General features: G+C 34.8%; 1 protein-coding gene across 2 annotated transcripts in view; it reads left to right on the top strand.

Annotated features, from left to right (window-relative positions):
• The window catches only part of DOCK2 (dedicator of cytokinesis 2), a 186,260-nt gene that overhangs the window by 47,194 nt on the left and 111,473 nt on the right, over positions 1 to 27,593 (top strand). For both annotated transcript variants that reach the window (XM_013178483.3, XM_066977079.1), the window contains exons 25-27: positions 548 to 654; positions 17,307 to 17,449; positions 25,351 to 25,446. In XM_013178483.3, coding sequence (XP_013033937.2) covers positions 548 to 654; positions 17,307 to 17,449; positions 25,351 to 25,446 — 346 coding nt within the window. The remainder of the gene's footprint in view (positions 1 to 547; positions 655 to 17,306; positions 17,450 to 25,350; positions 25,447 to 27,593) is intronic.

Below are 27,593 nucleotides of genomic sequence, written 5' to 3'. Positions count from 1 at the left end.
GTAAAACTAATTTGTACCTGGAATTAATTATTAATTGGTTTAAGTCAACAAAGCTATGGTAGTTTCTGCTGATCGAGACAGTGATAGAACTCTGGACATGTGTTGTTCTCATTTGATTTGTATAATGACAGAATTGAAGATTGAGGCCCAATTCTTAAGCAGTAACTCCATGAATGAAATGAGCAAGTGAACACTATCATTTTTTCCCCCTTGAATAAGTGCTATTCAGGAAAACCAAATCTGATTTTCACAGTTAGAAATAAGTATCTTTATTTGTCAAAGAAGAATTGCCTCCACTGTACAAGAATATTTTTACTGCATTGAAAGAAAAAGGAAATAAACATTAGTAAAAATGGCCAACATCTAGATCATCCTTATCTTGTTTCTCTTGAAAATTATCTTTTTAACGTGTGATATGGGAAATAAATCTAAATCTTAAAGAAATACATATTTAGAACTATATAGTATTTTGCTTTTGCTGTCTTTCTTATTAACACGTGATGAATTCATCTGTACTGTATTTATGACACTTTTCCTTTACATGCAGCCAACTGTTATATGAATTTTACACTTGCATTCCGCCAGTGAAACTACAGAAGCAGAAAGTGCAGTCCATGAAGGAAATAGTGCGCAGCAACCTTTTTAAAAAACAAGGTAAATATAAAATGCCTTTAAGGCTTTAAATAAATAGGTGTGGAAATGCTGACTGACTTCTGTTTTGTGCAATTCATGTTTGAAATTGAGTAGAATTGATACTGAGAAAGTGTGAATTCTAGAAGGCTGACCTCTGGAGAGGATTAAGCTTTCTCTGATTGCTGTTGTGCAAAGCATAGTTGCTAGTAGAAAACAGGGAACAGGTAGGTCTCAGAGGAAGAATTCTGTATTTTTCCTCTGATATAATGGTTAGATGGATGGAGCTCTATATCCATCTTTTGAACCCATTTGTAAACTCTATAGTGAAATAGGAACATGAAATGAAACCTTGTGAAGACAGCTTACGGTATGTTACATAAGGCTTCTGCCTCAGTCGAAGAAAAATCCTGATTGTGTTGTAATATAGCTCAGCTGCAATGCAGTTCCTCTGTTTATAGGAATCAGTATTTTTCTTGACTTTTATCAGATCTTAGTGTCTTTTTTCATTCTCAAAACAGGAGTAAAAAATGATACCAACGTGTTTATGGGCCTTGTTTGTGCTTAGTTTTCCTTTGTTCTGCCACAGATGGAGAATTTTTTCTCAAGGAGTCCTAGCAGAGAAGCCTGGTTTTTACGTGGTTGACTTCATCTTGACATTTAAGGGTTCTGCCTCCACTCTTGTGGACTGGATGGCTTACTTCTATCTTAGCATTGTACTGGTGTGTTAAAAGACCACAAGAGCTTTGAAAGGCAAAAGTTCTACTCAAATGGATGGCCATTCTCTTGTAATTTCTTTCTGACAATTTATAGATAATGAGTCTGGGAACTTTGCAGTTACAGCAGTTAGTGGCAAGTAGTACTGAGCATGGGTAGAGAGAGGGTGGGCTGCTCTGCTCATCTCATTGCTCTGTGTTGCCAGAAGAGTGATGCAGTTTGAACTAGCAAGGACAAATAGAAATTCAACTTTATTTTACAACTATTAAGAGCAGATCAAACTAGTTAACTTTCAAACAGATCTAGACCTGTATTCACTTTTTTTCTTCTTTTTTTCAGACAGTTTACTGTATTTCTATTTTCCAAGTACTTACTGATATATCATTGCATTTCTGGTTACATTTACATCTGCTAAGATCAGAAGTGTAAGTCTTAGCTTTTGTCTCTGCTTCTTGTAGCAAGTAGCATTTAAGACCAGAAAGAAAGACAATCTCTTCCAAAACTGAAAGACATTTGGGTTAAAATAAGGCACTCTCTTGAACTCTTTACCTTATTAGAATTCAGTTAGATACCTTGACTATGTTTAACATGGAGAAATTAACTGTAAGCAGTAATGTCCTTTTTGTGTGCGTGTGCGCAATACTAATGATGTTTGCAACATGTATGTATGTAAGATACCAGTCCCAGCTCCTCAGGTAATGACAGTTTTATTCAATTTCCAATAAACCAACTATCTGCCTCAATAGTTATAGATTTAAAGGAGCAGAGTAATTCTAGTTCTAATAGTACTGAGGATACTACTTGTTTTTGCCTGTATTTTGCTAAATTTTATGTTTTTAGTGTTGATACATTAACTTCCAGCCAAATAATTGTTTTGCTGGAAGAAAAATTCAGATTTTTATCTTTGTCTGTGAATCTTACAAGCCAGAGAATAAGAGCAGGTACTGCTGTGGAATAACAATAGCTGGATATTTTTCTTTAAAGAAGCTTGTCATTGAAATGCATTTTTATTGGTTCATATATCAAGAGTCCTGGTCAGAAAAACAGCACCCTTTATAATAAGAAATAAATCCCTAAGAAAGATCCAGAAACAAGTAGCTGAACATAAAATAAGCTGTGTGCTTCACAGTTCTGTTGACTTGCACCTTGCTCCTCCTGGTGTACACTACACAATTAGTTCCTTCCTTCCATATCTATGTATGCTCCAGAAGAAAACAAGTGGTTTTTTGACCACATTGTTTATGACTGTTCAGGAGTAGGACTTCGTGCTGAATGCTGTACAAAATCAGAAGAAAAAGCGGCTTGATAGGAGGAGCTTGCAGGCTCAGTAAAAGAACTAAACAGTGTAACACAGCACATCAGTGCACCAGCAGCATAGTAGTTGTCTTCGACTGCTGCGTTTGTGCTGGTGGGCACAGAGCTGTCCAAGTGTAGTTAGTTCTTTACACCTTTTCCTAAACTGTCTAAATTCTGCAATATATATAGTTATATTGAAGGATACCATAAAAGTATTGTGACCTGTACACTGTTACTTGTCTGCAGGCTCTGCTGGAAAATTTAGGAGCTGATGATTCTTAATTTGGTTATTTAGGTCAGTCAGTTTCCTTACTGATATATGGGAACACCTATGATCTTGCATTTGGTAGAAATACGTGTCAACTGTACATATGTGTCAGTACAAGTCAACTACTGAAAATCAAACTTTGCTAGCAAGAGTTATGTTCATGTCAAGTAATATTAACCCTTGAAGATGGATGTCTGGATTTGAATTAGGGGGTTTAGGATTCCCTTTACAGTACTTGAAGACAGATGTGTCTGTTTGCCTTATTCTTACACAGTCTCTTTAAGTGTGTGTGCTTCCACAGATTGCTGCAGGGTGAAAAGTTATCTGTCTCTTTATTATTCATGTTATATGATAATGTGAGACATTTATTTTACCCCAGAAGAATATGTTGTGTTGACTTCATTTAAAACATGTTAAGATCATATTTACAAGCATTTATTATGGAGATCCTGCAGCATCGTAATTTTTTCTTGTTTTTTTTTTTTTTTTTACACAGTTGTTAAAGCACTAGAGCTTAGAGTCCAATCCAGTATTTAGAACATGATTTTCAGCATTGACCTCTGAATGCTCCACAAATGCATAAGTTACAGATTTGAAGATGGTGTTTCACTCTCAAAAATATACACTTGTTTTCAGTAAATTTAATGTTTTTATGGTGGGGCATTTGAGTCAGGTAACAAGCAGGTGTATAATAATGATCAAATGCATCAAAAATGCATGGTAAGGTGGTAATCTCAACATATATATGTAGTATTTGAGAAACAGTTTTATTGACAAATATAGAAATAAAACGATATCTGAAGTATTGAGTGAAATTTGAAGTATTCTATAAGCTGATGCAAACTGTCAGAGGGCAAGTTCTCGGGGCATCAGCCTGTTGAGACAGACTACTTCCATTGGGCAATAGTGTAACGTAGGCACCTTCAGTATTGCCTAGGTTTGAGGCTTCCATCTAAATATTATTTCTGTTTTCCTAATAACAGCTCTATACTTAATGCTTTCCAAGCATTTTGCTGCTTGTTGTCAACCAGAGTTTTACCTTAGATGTAACTGAAAAAAGCTGAAAAAATGTCAAACAAAAACAAAACAAACAAACAAACAACAACAACAACAAAAACTTTTTTAAAATAATAAAGAACTTCCATGTTTTCAGGTACAGTTTAGTGCCAACAAGCCTTGAATCCAGGATCCACTGAGTATATGGCATTTTCTGACTGTATTGGTTTGGTAAAATGAGATTTAAACAAGAAATAAACTGTACAACCAGTGCACAAGTACATCTTGAATCCTGTGTTCAGACAGTGGTCATCTGCTGGAGGGGGGGAAGGCAAATAAAAGGTAAGGGAGATAGGGAGAGAATTATAGAGGAAAATACAATTTTGGCTAAATAAAACCAAACAATTGGTTTTATTTGTTGCAGTGCATAATGGCTAAAGTATCCCTTAATCAATGCTTAGGGCAATTTACAATTCCTTTTCTAGGTAGGAGACTTTGTTGTTTCAGCCATCCTTGGCAATTCTTGCTGTTGCTTGCATTGTTTATATCATGCTTTTCTCATCAGTCTGTGTGCTTGTTGTGTGTCCTCCCTTCAAATCTGCAGTTTGTCCTAAGATGCATTTGCCCTTCTTTCTTAGATGTATTACATAGTTCTGAAATGGTATCCCACTGTAAAGAGCCTGTAACTTTTACCTAGTTGCACTGAAGGATATTTTCTTTCAGCTCTTTACTGAAGAATATGTTCGTATGTGGCAAATGTGTTTCTCTGGGGAATCTAGCCATTCTATAAACTTTCGATTTTTTATTTTTCATGCTATGGGAGTCATTCACTCTAGTTGATATTCTAATAGTAAATGAAAAGTCATTTCTATATTTATTCTGTCTTGTGCAACCACTGTAGAATTATTTGTGACTTGAATATTGAACTAATTGCTGGTAGGTGAAGGGAATAGAGATGTGCAGGTTTTCTTTCCTTTTTGTTTTATCTAAAATACATTAAAATTTCCCCATATTTACTATGCTTACTTTGGATATATGTATTTGACAGCTACATGAAAATCATCTCATTGTAAGTATTGCTTTAGAATTTAGTTTAAAGTCTGTATAAAATGTTGTTTGGCAACTGTCCACAGTATGAAGTCATCACATTAGCTGAAAATCAGGTCACTTTAAAGAGGCTTCTGCAGATGATAATGAAGCGGTGGTTATGTCTTGTTGCTAATGAATATGTGTCTGTATATTTGTTAGATATATTAAGATCTCTGCAATGCGAGTATTTAACACTCATAACTTAGGTTGGCTTTAAACTTAAAAGCATAAATTTCCTGGTCTGATGTTTAACAACATGCTTCGGGCAAATGGTTGGGTTTTGCATGTAGTTAACCATTACTGTCATATATTTAAACAATCTATAATGGTCCATAAAGGAACTGTATGTAATATAACAAGGTTGATTTTGCAAAGATAACAGAGGGTTATAGTTCTGAAGAGCAGTTAAAAAATGGTCGTTAGAGCTTAAGTGTGTTGCTTTGCTCTTGATCTCCGGAACTCCCACCCCAAACCTGTGGTCTTAGTCACTTTCCAAGCCATATGTGTGGTTTCTCCCTGCCAGCTCCAGATCTGGAACATACTCTTGTATAAGATGGTTTTGTTTCTAGTCAAATTCCATTCTATATTCTATAAGGTCCTCAAAGGAGGAGTCAGGGGTTTGCTTTCCCATGACATGGCAAGTACCTTACTTTGATGCTTTGTTTTTGGTGCTTTTTGCTGGTGATCTGCTGCAAATTTTCCAGAAGCAAAAGCAGTCTTTTTCCAGTTCTAAAGGTTGTCTTTCTTCAGTGACTATTAGTCAAAAGTTAGTGAGATTCAAATCCATTTACCATTATAGTCTGCTTAGCATGGTTTTTCTTTTATTACTCTAACAGTCCTTTGCTTTAGCTGCAGTCTGTTAATGCATAATGCTCTGTAAAGCTTTTACTGCTTGCAGATAAATAATAGTAATAGATTGCTGCTTGCTTGTAAATGCAGCTTGTCTGAAGTCAAGAAATACATAGCTGCTATATCATATTAAATGTCTATCTCAGATTATGGTGTAAGTTATTTAAAGGGTATATATTTTCCATTTTGAAGTTTTTAGGGTAATAATGTGTAAAAAGTTTTGCTAAAAATATTTTTAATTCTGAGGAGCTTTTGTGAAAGAACTAAGTGGAGCTTTTGTGTACTGCTGACCAGATAAGTGACACATTTTAATTTTTCCCAGACGAGTAGTTAGTAGATTCATTTAATCTTAGTTATAAATTTTAGAAGTGTACAGAACCTCCTTGTGCAATTTTGGCTAATATCAAACACTTGACAGCAAAACCAGGCAGTGAGGACTGTAAATGCAGAATAAAATACTTATTTAAAACGTTTACCAGCCTAGCTGTTTCACAGTGGGTATTAAAATCCTGCCTATCTGAATAGGTCATTGTGATCCAAACTTGCTCTAGTAACTGAGAGTGAAAATCTATGCATTTTTATAATATATATAAATCATAGTGTGATTATATGTATATGGTGATTATATGCACAAGATCTACGTTAAGATGATTTTGTTAATATGAAATATATAATTATATAATAATGCTGAGATGATAGTGTTTGTAGAGGAGCCTGGGGAAATACCAGCTGATGTTTTTAATTATTAGTTTAAAATTAAAGATGATCCTCTGAAGAGGCAGTTTCCCAAAATAGAGAAATCAGGTGGATATCTTTTTGAAATAAAGCTAAATTGTATGATGTGTAAGTCATTTTCTTGCTCATCAGAGAATATTTGTGCTAACTAGAGAATATTCATTGAAAGATTTTGTATTTCAATGTTTTGATGAAGTGAGGGAATGATGTCTTTTTTTTTCTTTCTTATTTTTTTAAGAGTTTTAAGTTTACACATATCTGGATTTGACAATTTCCATTCACTGGGATGCATTTTTTGGTGGGGTGCAGGGAACTTAGCTTTTCCTATCATCAGTGCAACCCAGTGAGGGTCAAATAGACTCTTTCAAGTATGTTTTCCTTTTCATGAGACCATTCCGTGAAGAATCTGTCATCCCTCTGACACTGTGACTACCTAACGAAGTTACTATTGCTTCAGTAGTATTACCTTAATATCCGTTATGCCATTTAATCATAGAGCTTGTCTTTTGGGTAATAATCTTAGAATTTTCCTTTCACCTAAACTGTCTCTACATTACTAATGGCAGAAAATCAGTCTTGGGATAACTACAGGGTGTTTTTACTAGTAACTGATATTTTAAGATTATTTGCATTTATGTTGTATTTTCATATTGTTTAGATTTAACCTGCAAGTTGTAAGTATTGCAGGGGAAAGTCCACAACATGTTTAATTTCTGGCACTGTGTAATGCGAAAAAAACAATATACAGTTATTTATCTGACTGATACTATAGTGGTATGAAAAAAAACACTGTGCTGTGCTATTTTAATATTGAGCACAGTAAAGAGCAAACAAGTCCTTCTTGTACGTGACCATAGTTTAAAATAGAAATAAAACTCCAAAAGCCAGCTTTTAATGTTCTACATCAAATACAATTGATTGTAAAATACATCATATTTAGTACAGTGTTTGTAGGGTGTGGACAATGCCTGATTCATTACTTGAAGCAATGAGGTGGAAAGTAATTAACAAGAATGGAAGCATATGTAGTGTATTACAAAATACTATGCAGCATGATAATTTACAGTATCATTAACTAAAGTTCACGTTTATCTAGAAGAGGTAGTGGTTTTTTTTTCTGCTGAGAATATGGAATATACTTAACTAAAGTGCCAATTACGATGAAGTCTATTCATTTGCATTTTTCAGATTATCCATTTTTCCTCCAGGCTTTAACACTTAGTCTCTTTCTAAGTAGTTCATTAGAGTACCAGTTAAGTTCATTCACCAATAGCAAGGTCAATACCCAGTGGTATTGTCTATGGCTCCTACAATATAATTAGATTTCATATACTGGTAGTTCTCTCCCTTTACCCGTTGATGTTCACAGCTTTTTCTAAGGAAGTAGAATTGGGATAACAGGAAAACGTGGGGTTTGTTTGTTTTAAAAAAAATGATAAATAAAAAGCCTTTGAAACTTGGTTTTATTAAATTACACATGAACCTAAAGTTGGAAGCCTTGAAGTGAATATCTGAATTTACTGGTATGTAGTTCCAGGTTTTCAGAAGTTTTCACTGTAGTTGGTCATAGAATAGGGATTTTTGTCAGATAAGTTGCACAGTCCTGATGAGTGCTACCATAATTGGTCTTCATAAGCCCTACAGTAAAACCACCCACCTACAAGCTTTTGGATTACATTGACACATTTTTTGTCGAGGTATCAATTTCTAGTTCCTGCTCTGTATTAGTGCTTACAGATGCGTATGGAGGTTAATATGTTTCGGGGGCTGAATGTACAAAGACTTGGAACTGCTTGTGCACTTTAACCATGAAGTTTTTGAATATTCTTATGTGATGTTTAAGCACATGCACAGACACTTTATCCAGTTTTTGCCTTCAGATAGTGTTGTGTCCCTCATTAAAAGACAAGAAATCTTAATTTTGACATTTTCCTTTTAGATCTGTTGATGATTCATTTTTTAAATATATCTCAGGGAAAGAATGGTTGTCTTGTCCTTCATAAACACCCTTACTGGGATTTCAAAGTCTCATTTGATGTAAAGAATGGTCTCCTGGAAGATCTTTTTCCCTTTGCATAACTGTCTTTAATGGATTTGTCTCTGTCTCTCTGGAAATTCTCTTTTGGACCTGCTGAAAAAAGTTTTGTTAGAATTTTTTAATTTCTGTATAAAGCTACCATTGATGCATACTTAGTTTTTAGGAAACCTATTGCCAAAATTCCACAACTACTTCTCTGTTTTTGACAGATCACCATTTTTAGACATAAGTGTTTACCAATTGCATGCAATTTTTGCTGCTGTTATTGTTTCCAAGCTTACAGTGTTTGGAACTAGATTTTTATTTAAGATAAATATGGAATGTTCACTGACATTATATTGAAATTTGTAAATCAGTTTGCCTTTGGAAAGTTGTTTTTTATTGGTGTGAAACGAATATCAAATGCTTAATTGGATGCATGTGTGTGTATGTGTATATAAATGAAGTGTATATGTTCACATTGCTGCTTTTGACTTGGTATTCTCTAGAGGTCCACTCCCGACTAGGAGTTTGTGCAGTAGCAAAACACTGAGATCTGCTTCAAAGAATTTAAAGTACAAGTAGGTCACACAGATGGTCATTGGCAGGGTTGGGAATAGAGCTTCAGTCTCTTGGCTCACAATCCAGAGCCTCTGATCACTAGCTGCAGACATAGCTCCTGCATGTTCAGCATATGCAAAGCACTTGCTGATTTCTGGAGGCAGCAGCATCAAGAGACATATGTTAGCAGTAGGGGTTAATTTTTCCAAATGCTAGAAGAAATGCTGAAACTATAGTAGTTGTTTTTCTAAAGGAAGAACTCCTTCTATTTTAAATTTTATTTAAACAAAATTTATATTTGTATTTGTCTGCAATTAGACTAGCTTCGTAATATTCATGTATATGTTACCAACTTCAGGTATCTGTGGAATGCTCTGATTCTTTAGTTTGACTGCTTGAAAGGTATCAGTAGTCCATGTGTTGGTCATCTAGAAGAACAAGCATTTAGGTCAGATCTGAGATTTATCCCTTAGTAAGCAATGTACCTATTTATATGCATCCTATATTGTTAAGATGTAGTTGAGTGAAACTGTCTGTTTGCAGTTGGTTGGTCCTATGCTATGAATGTTGTGTGTTGTTATAGATTAAAATGACAACATTTTAATTGCAGTATGATTTTCAATTCTATAATATTCAATTTAGTCAGTCCCACATAAAATAGGTAAACTGAAATTTGTAACAGCACATTTCTGTGCGTCTAATTTTAATTGGCAGACGGAACCATAAATTATGCATATATCTAATACACGGTATATATTGATTTATATTTTTGTTTAATTTCAAGTTATGCTTCAGTAGTTGTTGGTCAGCTCTTTATGAAGAAACAGGGGACTGGATTTAATATAGCTCAGTAGATCTGAGATATAAAAAGGTATGTTACCACTAATAAAAAGTAATTGTAACTTAGTAATGGGGATTAACACAATAAATGATGCAACAGCTGATTCACATATAATACTGTTGGCAGAAGCATTAATTCCTGCATCATTTTATAGGTTATACACACTTCATTCTGTGTAATGAATATCCACTGTCACATTTGTTAGAATCACATGTTTGTTAGAACCGCACCTAGTCAGCTTGTTTCATTGTATAGTATGATTCTTGAAACTGCTAACGTAATGTATTATAAATAACAAATCTGAGTAATAAAAAACTTTGTCCAGTATGCACGTATTCCTGTAGTAAATGAAAGCGAGTTGTGAAATTCAAGCCACGAAGTGTAAGCTCTGTAAAGCTTGTCCAGAAATAAAAATATTTTCATGACTTTTAATAATAAACTAGTGACAACTTGTAGGAGGAGAAGACGTTGCTTTCTGTAATAAAGTACAAAGTGAATACCAGTGGGTTTGGTAATGTTGGTTTTGTACAGTGGGTTTGGTAATAATGTTTTTGTACAGTAGAGCCTCAAGAATATAAGATTTTCCTGCTAGATACCGAAATACACTTCTGTGTTAGAGCAAAAAGGAAAATGACTCTTACTTTCATGTTCTTTAGAATCCTTCTTTCTCGTGATTTGAATTTGCTACATGGACTATGACCTATTAGAAAACATAGGTTTGCATAGCTGTATAATGCCTAACTTGCACAAGGAAGATATCTTCTGATCTTTTCTTCTTGTAAACATCTACCTGGAAAGTCAATGCTGTAAGTTCAGATAAGTGCAAGTAAGGATCTACTAAGGGAAATATTAGAGTTAAAATGATGACACCTAATTAGAATTATCTGATTTTTCTCTGCAGTGTCATCCAATTAAAGATGTAGAAATCGCTGTTTTGTTTTTGTCTTCAGGACTGTTAAGAACTAAGTTGAAAAAAAAGTTGAATGAATGCTAGTAATTTGATGAAGCATCTTTCGATTTTATTATTGCCAGAAATGAGTTACAGATAAAATAAAAATAAGTAGAAGAAGCTAGTTTCATAATAAGTTGTGATATGAGTACTTAAGCTGAACTTCTGTTTTTCATTTTCTGTGATTGTTTTCCTGCACTGTGTTCAACACAACTTTTCAGCATTTCAATATGTTTAAAAGTAGGAAATTGTTAATGAATTTTACTCTCCCTTTTTTAGCTACTGAGAAAACCCCAAAACACTGTTCATAAAGTCCCTTAAAAATGTCTCTACACTGAAAAATAATCTCTCCTGTGAATCTGCTCTTGAATTTTGTATGTAGCTTTAAAAATATGCTTCTAAGAAACACTTATGTGAGAACTTTTTTTTTTTTAACTTTTTGTCTTTCTGCCTTTTTTAATATATAATGGTCTTTTCAGGGGTGTATTATCCTTAAAGCATCACATCTCAAATCCTGTATTTCCCAGTTTTATTCATGTAGTAGTTTGACATGGATATGGAGGGCATATGCATATCTACAAGTATTCGTTTTCATGAATTTGTAGTGACACATTGGGGGTTAAAGCCATTATCTTCTTGTATTTATGGAGAAGTAACATGGTAGACATTTTGATAATTATCTGCTACTTGTAACATTTTCTTGGTCTTGACCCATTATGGTAATTTTTTTTAAATAAATATATCAAGATCTTTGCTTTTTGGAGGGAAATATAAATCTAGCTATGTGAACTAACTTTAACAGTGAACTTCTAAATGTAAAACAGTCTGCTTATAACTCTGTCAAGTGGAAAAGAGAACAGCTGTATTACAAGAGTTCATACAAATCTCTTGCTTATTTTCATTTAGTGTATCAGTTAAACGAAATGTGGAAACATGAAAGTTGGAATTCATTGATATTCCATTGTCCAAACACACGGCAAACTTTTAAATCTGTTGGAGAGGACATGCTGGCAAGCATTTGTGGCAGGCTGGCAGACTGCAATGATTGCGGGCAAGCTGGAAAATGCATGGAAAGCTCAGTGTTGTTTTGCCTATAGCAAAGGTGGTGTTAGATGTTGTTTTGGCTGCCTTCCAATAAATGGCACAACTCAGCTCCCATCCAGAGTTAGAGAAACTTGAAGTTGGGAATTGGATGCATTCTGCAGTACTTGATGCTTGGTAGTGGTGGTGTGTGGTGACCGCTAAGCCAGTACCTATTCTGTTGTCTAACCTTACTGATGCTTGCCCGGAATGGTCGGCTCCAGCGCTGTGTGCTGACTTTCTGCCTCAGTACTGGATTGCAGGACACACAGAACTCACTGCTTACAGTGCTGTCAGTCTGTAGGTAATTTACAGTCTCCCTCCATTCTTTGGCTTTTGTTTCACCTGGGAAATTTAGATTTATTGATTGAAAAAAATGCATCAAAATTTAACTTCATGACTTTTGTGCTCCCAACAAAGAGTTACATGGTAAATAACAGAGGGAAGACTTTCAGGAGAAAGATGCCTGCTGTTGTGAACAGATGTCCTTTGTGAAGAAGCATGGCATTGTAATTGTGCACTGAGTGCCATCAGAAGTCTCTCCTTGTTGAAAGGATGTTGTTCACTGATTTTATTTTTAAGGCTTTGCTCAAAATCTGTATTCAAATGACACCTATGTCCTTATTAATTTGGCATACCAGTTCAAGTGGGCATGAAACCATCCTAACAGATGGCTATGACTGCAGTCTTGCCAGGTAATCAAGAGTAGTGTTTCCTAAGGGAGATAAAAGTGGTGTTAAATCTTTATTACTGTTTTGGCTGCACATATGAGGCAGTCAGGAATGAAGCACACCTGTGATTTTTGCCAAAGGAGACCCAAATGTCTTTTCTAATGACATTATTGCATTAATGACATTAAGTTTGAATTTCACTTGCCTGAGACAGAAGAAATCATTAGCTATTTTCTAAAGAGTTCTTAAATAGGGGAGTTACACAACTACACACAGCTATGCTTAATTTTTTACCAGAATGAATCTACCTGAACCCGCATGAAGCTATTACCAGGGAACTTTGCTCTGAGAAGTGTTGGAATTTGGGGCTGATTAATACCTATTCTAAAGAACAGTATTTCTTTTGAGGGACATTGATTGAACAAATGTTTTTTGTGTATAAATACAGTTTGAGGCAATATGTTTTATTCTAGTTTCCAGGAAAAGCCAGTAAAACATTGATCAGTTGTTTTTTATCATGGATTTTAAAGTTAAAAAAGAGTGTATGTCTTTGCTGGCAATCTTTCTTCATACATCATTTATCAAGCAGAAAAAAAGCAGCTAGCACTTAAATTTATCAAGCAAAAAAAGCAGCTAGTACCTTCCCCCTTTCCATGTCCCTCCCATCCGTGTTGAGCTTTCTTGAAAGGATGTGTGGGTGTAGTGGGGGAGGATTGTTTGATGAACACAAGTTATCAAATACCGTAACAGAAAATTTTACTTTGGCTATTTCTTTCTTTGATAGCTGTAAACTTTCCTTCCATGGTTTTCTTAATTCCTACTCAGCTTTTCTCTAGCCAATGATTTGTTGATGTTCAAATGAGCACTTTGCTTGTTTTGCTACTTAACTTGTGCATTCATATCTTAATATTATAAGCTGGAATTTATATAGCCATTCAATAGAAATTTTTGTCCCATGGTAATAGGATTACTACATGTTTTATATAAAAGGCTGGTGAAATAGTGGTATAGTTTTAATGTAAACATCCTGTTGTTGGAGGGAGGGGAAAAAAAAGAAGTCATGACTGTAGTTTTCTGTTAACATCAATCCATTTGCAAGCTCTTATTGAGAATCGGGGTCATTTGCTACAAATACTAGACCTTTTCAGTTATTTAGATTATATGAGTATCTTGGAATTGCATCCTCATATACGATGACTTCAACTTGTAAGGCGCTTACAACACTAATTTTTTTTCCTTTTCTAAGAATATTGTCTTTTGTTTCTAATTACTACCTTAAAAGTATATTGTCTTAGTTGTTCCCTACACAGAAAATGATGTAATTTTCCTGTATTGTGTTAAATGACAAGCTGAGTTTATGTAGGGGCCAGTCACAAAATAGAAGTATATAGCCTTAATCTAAGCAAAGATAATTACCACAATCCATTCAATTTGCTTTTCAAAATGTATTGAACAGTTTTTGCATGAATTAGATTTTTTTTTTTAAAAAATGAAATAATATAGATAAGGCTAGTTCAACAACTTTTGAATTTCCTTATAGGTCAACCCTTTAACTTTGTTCACATCAGAAACTTCACAGTAAATAATTGATCAGCTGCATATGTTAAGTCCTTTTAAGAGATTCTATATGTATCACCTATGGACTTCTTTTATTTATAATGAAAATGCAACTGGGTGTCATGAAGCCTGCAGATAAATTAGTTTTTGAGACTGGAGGAAATCAATTATACTTTCTGCCTCAACTGTCCTCTAAGTAAAGTAGGATTTTTTTTTCCTTGGCAAGAAGCTCTGCTTTCTTGATATTTAAGAAGTTTGGATGGCTTCATACATAAGAGGAATTATGCCCAAGACTTATTTGTTTTACTAAAAGGTGTGTGTATGTTTGGTTTAGATGAGTTGGACAGCGATGGGCATTTTACCCTCTGGTTGGAAAAGTTTTAAATGGCCTCTGAAAACACTGGTATGAAGGAGTTTTAAATTCCTTCCAACAAAGAACTTTACTTCCACACTTCCTTAAGGTGTCCTTAAGGTGACCACTTCCTTTCCGGTTATAGGTCAAATGGGTATCGCTGGTATGTGGAGTGAGGTGTAGTTCAGTGATTAGTATACCCATAATATCTACCTTGCAGTCCTGAAAAATTCTATATAATTACAGATTTAAAATGCACATTTACTAAGATACAGGACTTGATAGACTCTCTTACTTTACTTTTGAAATAAAGTTCATTAAGTACAGATTTTGGTTATGATTTATAATGAAATTGCTTCCTGTAACTTTAAAAACTATCCAAAGACAAATTTTATATTTGCTACTGTCAGTCATTTCAAGGGTGATTTTAGTGGTTTAAAAGTTGAGCTGGATATTATTTATTCAGAAAAACACAGAATGAGATTTTAGGAAGTTTTAAAGGTATTGCATGTAACTTTTAACCTTGCTAATGATGTTTCTTTGTATTAATTTTTGGTCAAGAAACTAAAGGTGCTACATTTGTTACATTTATAACTGGTTATTAGAGGTGCTTCAAGTGAGGAGATCAAGAAAGGAATGAATTTGCTAATTTTCATAGTAAATCTGTTTGAGATAGCTGTATAATGTTTGATGTCTGGAGCTGCTGATTGCGTTATCAGTATTGGTAACTTTTGGAGAGGAGTTCTCTGTCTCCATGGATGCAAATCCACACTGAAGTGCTTGAGGCGTGTTAGTGTGCTCTGCACTATGATCCACTAAGTGCTTTACAAATACAGCTGTTTTCTTTTTGAACTGGAGATGGCTAGTCTGTGCCCTGCATTCAGTGCAGGAAAGTTGTGGGTTTGCACGTACACAAGCCGCAAACTGTGTGAAATTCCTTTCTGTGTTGTTCCTTGAACAGGAAATGCAGCGTTGGTATGTATTCTATAATCATGGTTTTATTACTGCGTTTGTAATTTAGTTGCTGAATAAGATTTCTCTTGTAGCTTGGAAGATGGGCTACCAAAAAAAAAAAAAATAAAAGGCATTTTATTCAAGTTGTGGCATTACCAAGTGTAGAGGTACTTTCTGAGGAAAAAAAATGATTCTGCCCTTAAGACATGATTAAAAGCTGCTGGCTTATATGACTAGGAGCTGTTACTTGGAATAAAAACAATCTTCTGCACTGGTGGCCTCTCTTGCTTCATCTGCAAAATTCAGGAATTTATTATCTTCACATTCTTCTCATCCTTTACTTTCTTCTCCTCCTGCCATCCAGTATTAGTACCCTCCATCCAGTATTAGTACCCTCACTGGGGGGATTCCTAGTCCCTGGCTTGGTTTTAAATCACATAGTATAGTTCTGCCGCGGTTCACAGTGGTTTGTCAGTGAGTTAGAATAGTTTATATCCAGGTACAGGTTTTCTAAATAAGTCTTTAAAAGAAAAAAAAAAAGTCACATTTTAATTTTTGCTTTTAAAAACTGAGTTTTCTAGTTATTTTCCATCATATTTTCAGAAACTATGAGGTCTCTTATTGACAGAAAATAGTATCCAATTGATGATATAAATATTTTTTCGAAAGAGTTGATGTTTAAAACAGACAGATAAATACAAGCAATAAGAATTCACTCAGGTGAAACAAGTAAGAACTTCATCTCTCTGCCAGTTACTAGAATGTTTGTTTAGTGTCTTATATGCTGCTGCAAGTTTCTTTTATTCTGAGGTAGAACCTCTGAATCTATATTTACTCCTGTTTTCTTCCCAGGTTATTTTAATATATAAAGTCTTTGAAGCATGTGCTTAGCATTATTCACAATGTGGCACTGTACTCTGTTTATGTAGCATTGTACAAATAAGTTGCTACTTAAATCACTCTGTGGTGTGTCAATAAATTAGGAAAACAAACAAACAAACAAAACCCCCACAACTTTTGTATCTTTTATCCCTATTTAGGCAGTACTTTCACTGAAGTTATTTCAGATTTGTGCATCTTGTCCCTACAGCATTTCAGAAACACGTTGCCGTTTTGGGACAGAGGTGCTATGTGAGACTTTAATGTAATTTATTATAGTTTCTGTCACCTTCCTTAGATTTCATCAAGAATGGGTATATGCATAGCTCTCACTCCTCTGAGGCTTGAAAGGTTTTCATTAGTGTCCTTTTCCTATCTACATTTTTGTGTGTGTTCTTAGAAAGTATGTTTCAAAACAATGTACGTAGAAAAATTCTGTTGTTTCCATCTTATTTTCAGAAATATTACTTTTAAGAGTGTTTTTTCTTACATTAAAATCCTTTCATTATTTAAACATAGAGTATTTCTAGATGCTTTATGTAAATTGAATATTTTTTCCCTAGGTGTTTGGGACAAATTAAACAGCATTCAGTATTTAGCTGAAACAATTTATTTTTTTTCAGGGAGTTGATTTTTTTTCAATATAGTTATTATATATATATGAGAAATACCGTAGACTTACAAAAATATCACACAGTAATAATTTACGAATATCCCTGAGGCATGATTGCAAAATCAACAATTCCACATTGGAAGAGACTGTAGCTGTTTTAAAGGGTGTTGTGTTTCACTGTTTGAAGTAGGATTTATTTGTAAATAGTATTTCATGTATATTTGTTCTTAAGACAATTTTTTTTTCTTTCAGAATGTAGGGACATTCTGCTCCCTGTGATTACCAAAGAGTTGAAGGAATTACTGGAACAGAAAGATGATCAGCAGGTCCAAGAGAAGAAGTACTGTGTTGAATTACTCAACAGTATCCTGGAGGTTCTGAGCTGTCAAGACCCTGTAAGTATTGATGATGATGTAGATGGCCCAAATCTGTAGTAAGCCTGAGCTGATTAAGTGATAAATTATTGATGCTGATGAATCTCATGTAAATTTTTAATACGACTTGGTGTCAAATTGAACTTTTTTCTTATTTTTCATAAACTTAAGCTAGAGCAGTTGACGTTTTAAAGGTGAAATGCTGAAATCTGTGCTGTGTCTTTCTTTTATTTCACAGTTTTATGTTCCTTAGAAAGTCTGCTGCTGCAAATCACCATAGTATTATTAAAAGTGGTGAGGTGGCATTGATTTTATCCTAGCAGAGTTTCTGGCTAGTTTTGACCACTGAAGCTCTATGTTGTAACTACTGAAATTAATTAGAATGTGATTCTAAGTATTTGGAATAATTTTCAAATTTAATGCCATTTCGTTTTATGAAAATCTTCAGTTTCTGAAAGGTATCATTTTTAATGCACAAATACTGCAGCTTATGCTTTCTGCTTTCAGCAATGCCCATATAGAACATTACTATACTTCATTTTGAGACTGTCATTTATCACTTGGGCTCCTGTAATTTGGAGCAATTTAGAAATTGTAGTCTGGGTGGTTACTTTCCTCATTTGAGTGAATATCTAATTGACTTTTTAGTCCCCTGCCTTTTAATGAGTAGTAGGTTATTCAATCAAGTTTCACCATCATTGGAGGAATTTCTTCTAGGAAGAGCTCATAACTGCATTAGGAAAGCTGTAATTCTTCTCTTGACCAGGTGCTTGTTTTATCCCGAGCTATACTTTTCTGATACATCTCCAAATTTTTCAGGCCTTGGATAAAGGCAGGTTGTCATTTTAGTCTGGTGTTCAGTGTGGATCCTTGGGTCATTTTCTAGTAATGAAATCATTACAGCATGCTTCATGATTTCATAATTTTAGGGGTATTCATAACAAGAGGCTTGTCTGTTTGTGCAGGAAAATCTGGACAGTGTGATCTTATAGTGTATATTATGAATGTTTTTTTCCTTAAAGCACCATAGGAGGGATTGATATGAGGTGATTTTTGAGAAGTATTGGAAAGCTTGGATTTCAAATGGCATTCATATGAGGAATGATGAAAGCATGATAGGGCAGAGTGTGAAGTTTTAAGTTCATTGGGCTATAATGTAAAGTAAACCAGTTATTTATCTTATGCTTGAAAAGGTGAAACACAGCCACCAAGTGAGATAGATTTTTGCTCACTGCATGTGTACCACATATATTAAGTTTATTTTCATATGTCTGTAGTAAAAGTGGCTGACATGTCAAAGATCTGTTACCTCCTATTGAAAGTCTGGTTTGTAGCTCCTGTTTGCTTGATTGAACAATAATTGCTGGATACGGAACAGTACAAAGAAGCCTAACTCTTGTTGCTCGGTATTTGAGTAACCTGATGTAGGTGTCCCTGCCCATGGCAGGGGGTTGGAATTAGATGATCTTTAAGGTCGCTTTCAACCCAAACCATTCCACGAGTATGCACATATGCAGTCTGGTGCATTTTGAAGAGTAATTTCCAAGAGTATGAATTGAGATATCCTGAATGATGTAGAAATGCGATCAGCTGTTTTCCACAGAGCAGGTATTTGAAAATGCAGATGTTTTTATAAAGCATTTCATTTTATTAGTTCATGAAATTTCTGTTTCTAGCAAAAAACACCCCTATCAACCTCTGTCTTGTTCTTTTTTTTTATTGAGTTTGTTGGTGTTGGCACAAAGTCAGTTAGTAGTACTCTGCTAACAGTAATTCTTGGAAAAAATATCACTTAAATGTAGATATACATTAATATATCACTTAAAGGTTTTTATCCTAAAAAATAATAAAGTCACAAAGTTTAAGGCATGGAAGATGATCTACTTCTGAATTGGTTTATATCCTTTGTCCATTCATATAGAAATAAGTTGTAAATGAAGTGGAAAGACGATTGTATGGAATAAAGTGTTTTAGTAAATTCTGTGTTTGAGAGGTTTGTTACTGCTGGTTTATGACAATTGTGTGAATGAGTTAAGCAGCATATACCTCAAGGATTTTAAAAAAATAATTAGAAAAATATTAAGTTTTTATTTAGGATCGTTTTAGTTAAAAACTGCTTGGTTAGTGTGATGCTGCTAAGAACTTCTGAAGCTCTTACTTTTTTTTCTTGCTGATATTCCCCCTTGATATTAGGGAGATGCTTAGCTGCATTTAAAATCAAATGCACTTTTGTTATTGGGGATAATATTGTCTTTACTAATAGTTTCTTTGTTGATTTTGTTTTTTAACCCATCAGTATGACATATGCTTAAACACAGCTGGAGGCCAGAGGTGTTTCAGCACCTGTAAAATACAGTTATGGCTCAGAGCTGCAAGACATTAACCACTGATAAAGATCATGGTGAAATCCATGACTTTGTGGTTCTATTTTAATTAAAATAGTGTATTTTCCCCCTTTCCAGCAACTTCAATGTGTGCAGTCTGACAGTCTTTTAAAAGGTGACTTTGTCTCTAATCTGACATGTATCCTATAGTTTAATATTTACTGCATCAGAACATTTTTTTTTCTTTTTAGTGATTACATGATTAAATGTAAACTGCTCTTGGAATCCGAAGTAAAATCTTGGTTGAGGCTACAGGTCAAAATGAGATGTATAATCATTTCCTATTTTTTGTACAAAGTCAGTAATCAGCAGGAGCTGCATTTTAAGCTGTTGATTTTGTTACCAAGCAAGTCTGGAAACACTTCGGAATTGTACAGAAATCACAGAACTGGATGCTTAAGACAGTGCATAGGGTCTGGTTGGGATAGAGTTCATTTTCTTTATGACAGCTCATATGGTGCACTATGTTTTAGATTTGATACCAAAACAGTGCTGATAACTAAAATTTTCATTAGTGCTTTTCCTGAATAGTGATTGCACGGTGTCAAGGCCTTCTCTGTTTGTCATTACTGTAAAGGAGGGTAGGTTAGGGCTGGGCAAGAGTTTGGGAGGGGACGCAGCTGGTACAGCTGAAACAAATTGACCAAAGAGAGATCTCAGGTGGGTGTCTCAAGTAGAGATTTAGTTTTATAATTCTGAAGGAGTTGCTCAGTTTGTCCAAATTTGTCACTGTCCAAATAACTCATATCTCTATTACACTCTAAGGTGCACAGTTGACTCTGAGACAACAGAATTGTTCTAATTTTTGTCCCGCCCTGTGGAAGTTTAAATAGAACATGAAAGCTAAATCCAACAATAACTGTTATTACCCTGCAGAGATGTTTTTAGAGAGAGATTTTGTTTGGTTTGGATTTTCTATTAACCAACTTGAGTGTACCGTCACCCATCCCATCAATGCATCTGAAGGTAGTTGTTGAGTTCTGTAAGAGAACTTCCTGCTGCTGGCTGGAATAACCTGAATGAGCTCTGATTGTTTCATTCCTTGGGCACTCAGCAAATCTTTTTCAACATGTAAGTCAAGCATGTTTTTTATGACCATTAAATGGAATAATTACAATTCTTGTTTTCTAAGGCAGCATTTATGTATGGTACAAGTATGTTGATTTGGCTTCTGAGAAATCTTGGGTTTAACCAAATAGACTGCAGTCAAATAGTGAATTTTCCATGTTTCCCTGAAAGTATGTCATCCACGTGAAGTGAAGTCTGATCTGTGGAAACACATTATCTATAGTGGGTTGCTAAACTGTCTTCTCAAACTAGAAAATCTTAGTTAAAATACAAGCTGAAATCTTGCACTTAGGCAATATGTGAAATGTCCGTATTGAATCCTTAATTATAGCTTAGATGATTAAGAGAAAAGACATACTCTGTTTCAAAAAGAAACTGTTTTAATTTATGTCCTAACATTTCTCTGAAAATTCAAAGACTTTTGCATGCTTGAGCATATGTTGTATTTTCTTTCCAGGAAAGGTATGTGATGCACTACTTCTGAATTCAGAATAGAACTTATCTTTGACAATGGAGTCATGGCTAAATGTTAAAACCATTATGTAATGTTCTGAATTATTATTAATAATAATGGTACAGCATGTACTGAAATGTGGAAGAAAGCGAAGCTAGATTATAAAATCTTTGCATTGAAGCTATTATTATTTTTTTACATGAAAAGGTGCTGTGATTCAAGTTAGGATTTTTGCAAGGCTGCATTTTTATTTTATTTATATTTTTTATGTACTGATTATATTCAGCCAACCACTTGGCTGTGTAGGGTATTAGGGTGATGTCTGCATTAGCAGGGAATGCTTCACAAGAGGAGTGAGCCTCTCGATTGATGTGGTTCCTCCTGCGGTTCCTGACGACTGTTGTATAGGACTTACGTTGAATTAGATATGATCTTAACTTAATGTCTTCATTTGTAGCAGGGTCAAGGAGCTTCTAGTTTGCCTCTATCTGGAAGTAATCTAGTTTGTGTGCAATAAAACCACTCAGAACAGAAGCAGAAAATGGTAAATGGAAGCGATCAAGGGATTTGCCTCAAAATTGAACCAAATTGCTGGTAAAAGACAGCTGTATAACTTTTATGGGACTTCGTTTTTGTTTATGGTGAAGGTATATGTAATTGCAGTTTTTCATTTTTGTTGTTATGGGAAACGAGTTAGTCAAATAATACAGGTTCTCAGTTTGATACTTGTATTTTCCAACTGATTTAGGAAACAAATAAAATATGCAGGGGCAGAGTGTATAATTGTATAAACCTGTGTTGTACTCCAGGTTGCTTCGCCTTTCCTCTACTGCTGTGTTAACTGGTAGCCTGATACACTTATGTATTTTATGACAGATTACGAGCCATAGACCCTCTTGCTGTACTAGGATGCCTTCTTTCAACCATTGAGAACATTTGTTTGAAACAATATGCTAACTTTTAACTGGTACCCCCATGCAAAAGGGTGATAAATGTTCTATACTTCAAAGCAAACTTTGAAATTATTTAAAAAATACAATACTGAAATAAGAGGTGACAAACTGCGTTTGGAGTGAAGTACACAGAAAATCTATCATTATTGTTAGAATTCAAGAAAAATATACAACCAAAAAGTTTGAAAACAAAACAGAAAATCTGTTTAGACCTCTGTAAATAAAACAGCATTCATAAAGAGTAGGCTTTGATGATGCATCAGACACTTAACCAGAGTGTAGTTAAACAAAACCTAATTATTTTCTGGAAGTTATGTTTTATATCACAACAATGCTAGTGAGTATGGAAAGCATTCAAATTCAAAGAACAAACAGGATGATGTTCACAGAAACATGAAATATCGCTGAAAACAGCAAGTACCTTTAGCAAGAAAATCGTTTTCACTGCACAGCTTTCAAACATCTCCATGTCTGTGTATTGAAGTTGACTGTTTCCTCCATTTGTTGCTAATTTCCTCCATTTTTTCACTATGTGTAATTTGTTTTTGTTATGTAGACAATGTATAAATTCTGATAATGACCATACTTGAATGGAATAGAGTATTTTTTTCAGTAGTTTTCATTAGTGTTTTCAGTGGAAGAGCAGGATTTGAAGAGGTGATGGTGTTTAGGCTCTAAAGGCAGGAGTAAGGTCAAACTTTATCTATATGTTTCCCAATCTGAGAAATTACACTATTTCATGCACCTTGGTGGCATTTTTCTTTCCTGTGGTTTCTTTTCTTCCTCACTCTTGCTATGGTCTGTCTGCTTGTTTTCCTTTTCCCAGCTTCTCGTGCGTTGACATCCTTCTCTATATTTCTTGCCCTTTACGCTCTGTCCCTTATTCTCAGTTGCATGGTCATAATGTGAAACAGTAGTGAACAATCTGTGATCCAGCTAAATGCATTTGTAATGCATTAATACAGCCTTCAAAAAGAGAAATACTTGAGATGGTAAAAGTAGCTTGTGTGGCGTGTTAGTCCAATATAACTTATACTGTTATACAGAAAATGTTTAAAACTGATTTTTAACTGTATAAAAAAAGTAAATCCAAAAAGTGAAATGCTTTTGAAGATCCGCTGATGCCAAGGGCTGCCAACTGTTCAATAACCCAGCCTCAAGGCTGGATTTTCATTTTGCTGTTTAGGGATCAACTGTGCTGATATATTTCATCAGGAGGACTAAGCTATGTTGCTTCAGTGAATTTTAAGTTAGAGCTCACTGCATGTTGTAGATGCTTGTCTTGAAATAATATTGTGGCTCCTAGCACCCTCCTACTTGGTCTTCAAAACCTGTTGACATATGCTGGTTCCTGTTTTAGTGTATGTAATACATAAATATGAGATCAGCGTGGCACAGCTCAGTGTGAGATCTTACAGAAAGAGAAGGTAGTTTCACATTGCAAACTCTGTAAATAACTTGGTTTTATACCTGCTAGTGTCTGATTACTCGTGAGCCCAGGACATTGACTCCGAGATGGTCTGACCAAGACCATTTTTGTGCAACACAAAGGATAAAAGATTTTGGTTGATTTTTTTTTTCTTTTTTTTAACAGAAAGCTATGTTTTACAGGGCAAAAGTGCAATTTTATCTCTGATTTTTTTCAGGTAAATAATAATAATATTAAAGCCAACAGAGACAAGAAGAATGTTGATTAATTTTTAGAGTTGATTTGGGGAGAAATGCGCTGTAGGTTTTAACTTCACTCTGATATTTCCAATGCTTTTAAAATACATAGCCCCAAAATACTGTATGACTTTAATATTTATTGTTTGATTGGCATAAACCTTAAAGCTCACAGTATGGGATGTTGGGAAGGAGAGGAGGTGGAAAAGAAAGTGTCTTTGTGAATGCACTGCGATAGATGTACCTTCTGTGCAGCAATTGTCAGGTGTAGTCTTTTTCATAAATCTAGGACTGTACCGGGAATGTTTAAATGGAGAAAAAAAATATTTTTTCTGTGAATACATTTTTTATACTATCTAGAAACTTTTTAAATGCTGTGACAGGCTTGAATGCGTCACAGTGAAAGGACACAATATGTTTACTGTCCCCATTTAGTCCTATTTCTAGGTATGAGGAAAGTGGTATTGCATGGATTCAGAAGCAGCTTCTCCTGGGGAGGTGTTGGAGTTCAGCCACTTTACATATTGCTTAGGTGGCCTCCGTGGCTGTCCATCTGGGCTACACATGATGTTAAAAGAGGTGCCTTGTTTGGTGTATACTAACTTTTTATTTGTCTGAATAGAAATTTCTTTAGAGCTTTTCTTTCCTCAGATATATAACATGCTAATTTCTAAAGTTGTCTAGTGAGCAGAGTAGGCACAGTGAAGTTGGTAGGTATAAGGCTGTACTTCCCCACTCAATGTTTTAAAATAAATCACCTAATATCCTTTTCCAGGAAACATGCCGGTAGTACTGATCATTTGAAGGAAGTCGGTGATTATTTGCCGTTGGGCTGCAAAGTTCACTCAAAACATGGTGCTGACACCTGATGGGTCTCTAGTGTACTCTCAGTTGACTCAGCTGACCAGTAATTTGGCAGTAGGGACAAAGAGCAGACCACTTTCTGTCCTCACAGAGCTGCAAAGTGAAGTGAATATAACATTTTCCACTAATAATTACATACTTTCTGACCTCAAGGTAAGAATATTATTTAGGTCCAAACAACGCTGAGGAGCACTGACAGATGTGGAAAGCTGTGATTCAATTCACCTCAATCATCCGCTGCCAGGGTGTTGCTATTAAGTTATAGGCTACTTACTGGGAAAAGACACAAGTTCCTTGACTAAGAGATGGGCAGTGTCAATCTGAAACAAAAAACAGGTACGGGATGCATAGAACTAACACCAGTTTATGCCAAGTGGAAATTACTGGAATAAATGAGCAGTGTAAGCAAGAAGAATTAGTATTGTTCTTTCACTAGGGTGGTTAAATTAAACAGTTTTCAACATGGAAATCATTTTTTTTGTCTTTTACAAGAGATATAGATTTAATACAAAATATACATTTTTTCATTTACAGGCATCAACTTATCACCATATTCAAGAAATAATGGTACAGTTATTACGCACGGTGAACAGAACTGTTATTACAATGAGACGAGATGATCCCTTAATTGTGAGTAATATTTTAAAGTATTTTTAGTGCTTTGAAACTCATTTCATAGTTATCCTGTAAAAATGCAAATGGAATATTTTCAGAGACCTTGCTTGTGCACATTTATAGATTTAAAATTAAGAGCTTTACTCTTTTTTTCATTCAACTGTGCTGCCGTAGTGTTTTTCAATGTTTAGTTGAACACAGCAAGTGAGATTTGTGCTTTATAAAACAAAAACAACTAATAAAAACAAAATGCAAGCAAACAAAACCCCCTACATCTAAAGTTAATTGCTGTCTTATATAAATAATTTAATTGGTTGCTATGTTTCTTCTAGTTTTTCCACATCATTTACTTTTTTGGTGAGTTTGAGTTGCTTGTGGAACAATTGCCATTCTTGGCTGTTTCTGTAGGAGGAAGTTGATGCCTTATGCACACAGGGGAAATGTCTGGGCATATGCTTGAAGCGAGCACGTGCCCAAGATTTTTGTGGTTATGCTGTGGCTTAAAAGTTAGATTCAAGGACAGAGTCTGCAATTTATTCAGATTTAAGTATGTTATCTCACAAACACTTCTCTTGACTTGGACTCTTTCTGAGACTGCAAGCCATTTGTGTTCAGCATGAACTATGGAACATGTCCCTCAGACTGTGCACTTAAGAGAAAATGTGTATTATTTTTTTAGTCTTAGAGAACTGCATTATTCTGTAAAATCATGAACAACATTTATTTGATTGTTTCAGCCACAAGAAGTACATTGCCTGTCTTTGGAAGGGTACTGTATCGCCTTGTTCTGGAAAATTAAAATAAGTTTTTGATCCAGTCAGAGTGTGATTGTCTCCAAATAATCAGTCTCCTAATAACAGCATTCTTCAGAGGAGATACTTGCCAATGGTTGCTTGAAATATGCTAGTAGTAGATCTGCAAATTTCAGAAATACTATTACCTGTGCATCAGACTTCTGGTCTGGTGTGTGTGCAATTCTCTCATGTGTGTGTGGTCATAACTCGAAGAGGTTTTGAATGAAAATGCAGTGAGCTTGTCAGTTATCTACAGTGTTTGAAAATGCTTTCTGTAGTTACAAAGAAAGTGTCCTAAGAGTTATGTGGATGATGTAAACAATCTACTAGGGAGTATTTCTGGATACTGTGAATAGTAAATGAAGAAGCAAAATGAAACTTTTTGCAATCCCATAATAAGTATCTTAATTGTTATGAAACAGTAGGAAACAAGCTGCTTACAGTCAGATTAAATGTGTTTTTGTTGTTGTTGTTTTTTCTCCTGTGATTTGTTCAGATGTTTTATTTAAAAAGATCAAATCCATTGTGACTTTTGAAATTTGGATGTCTGAATGTTAATAATGCTCATCATCTGTGTATATGTGTGTATTGGACATTTTATTGATTTTTTTGGAAGCAAAATTTACAAGTAGTTTTCTGGAGCTGAGGCAAGACCTCTCAACAGGACAATATTTAACATATGAAGAAATTGTAATGAACAAATTATTCTTCTACATTCATAAACAAAAATGAGCAAAACAAGCTCATGTCATGTTCTGTGCAGTACTTCTAGTGCAGTCTCTTAATTTTGCACATTAGCTTTAAAAGCTCTTGAAATGGCAAAACTTAAATGAAACAGTCAGGAAGCGTGACTTTCTGCAGAATGCTTAGGTGAGCTCAAGTTGCTAAAAGTATGATGAGCTCTGCAAATAAAGGTGGGATGTGGAATAGCTGCAGTCAGTCTCTTGGTTTTAGTATTAACTTGCACCTGATGTTGTATGGATCAGAGTGATGTTTCAAATTGGACTACAAATGTTAGGGAACAGAAGGCTGCCCCAGATTCTTTGATCTGTTGCTATGTTTCTGAATATTGCAAGTGTTTTAATTTTCTGCTGTGTAATTTTCCACAATTTGAAAATAGTGCTTATTGTGTGAAAAACAATGCTAATACCATCTTGCTAATATTGAGAACAATGGTTGCAGTTTACAAGACGGAAGTTTAAATGTTCTGCAGCTGACTAGAGTACTGGATTCAATTTGCCTGAGTGTTCTGCCTTCTGGCAGGGATGAGGTTTTCATAATCTTCTAGGCTGTTAGCAGACAGAGAGTTAAGGGTTTTTGGCTTACAGTTGCCTTGATCTTCGCTTGCTACAATGCCATTTGAACCTA

This window comes from Anser cygnoides, chromosome 14, assembly GCF_040182565.1.
Source record: "Anser cygnoides isolate HZ-2024a breed goose chromosome 14, Taihu_goose_T2T_genome, whole genome shotgun sequence".
NCBI lineage: Eukaryota > Metazoa > Chordata > Aves > Anseriformes > Anatidae > Anser > Anser cygnoides.
The sequence above is the reverse complement of the archived record's forward strand: the minus strand, read 5'-3'. Positions and strand labels throughout refer to the sequence as shown.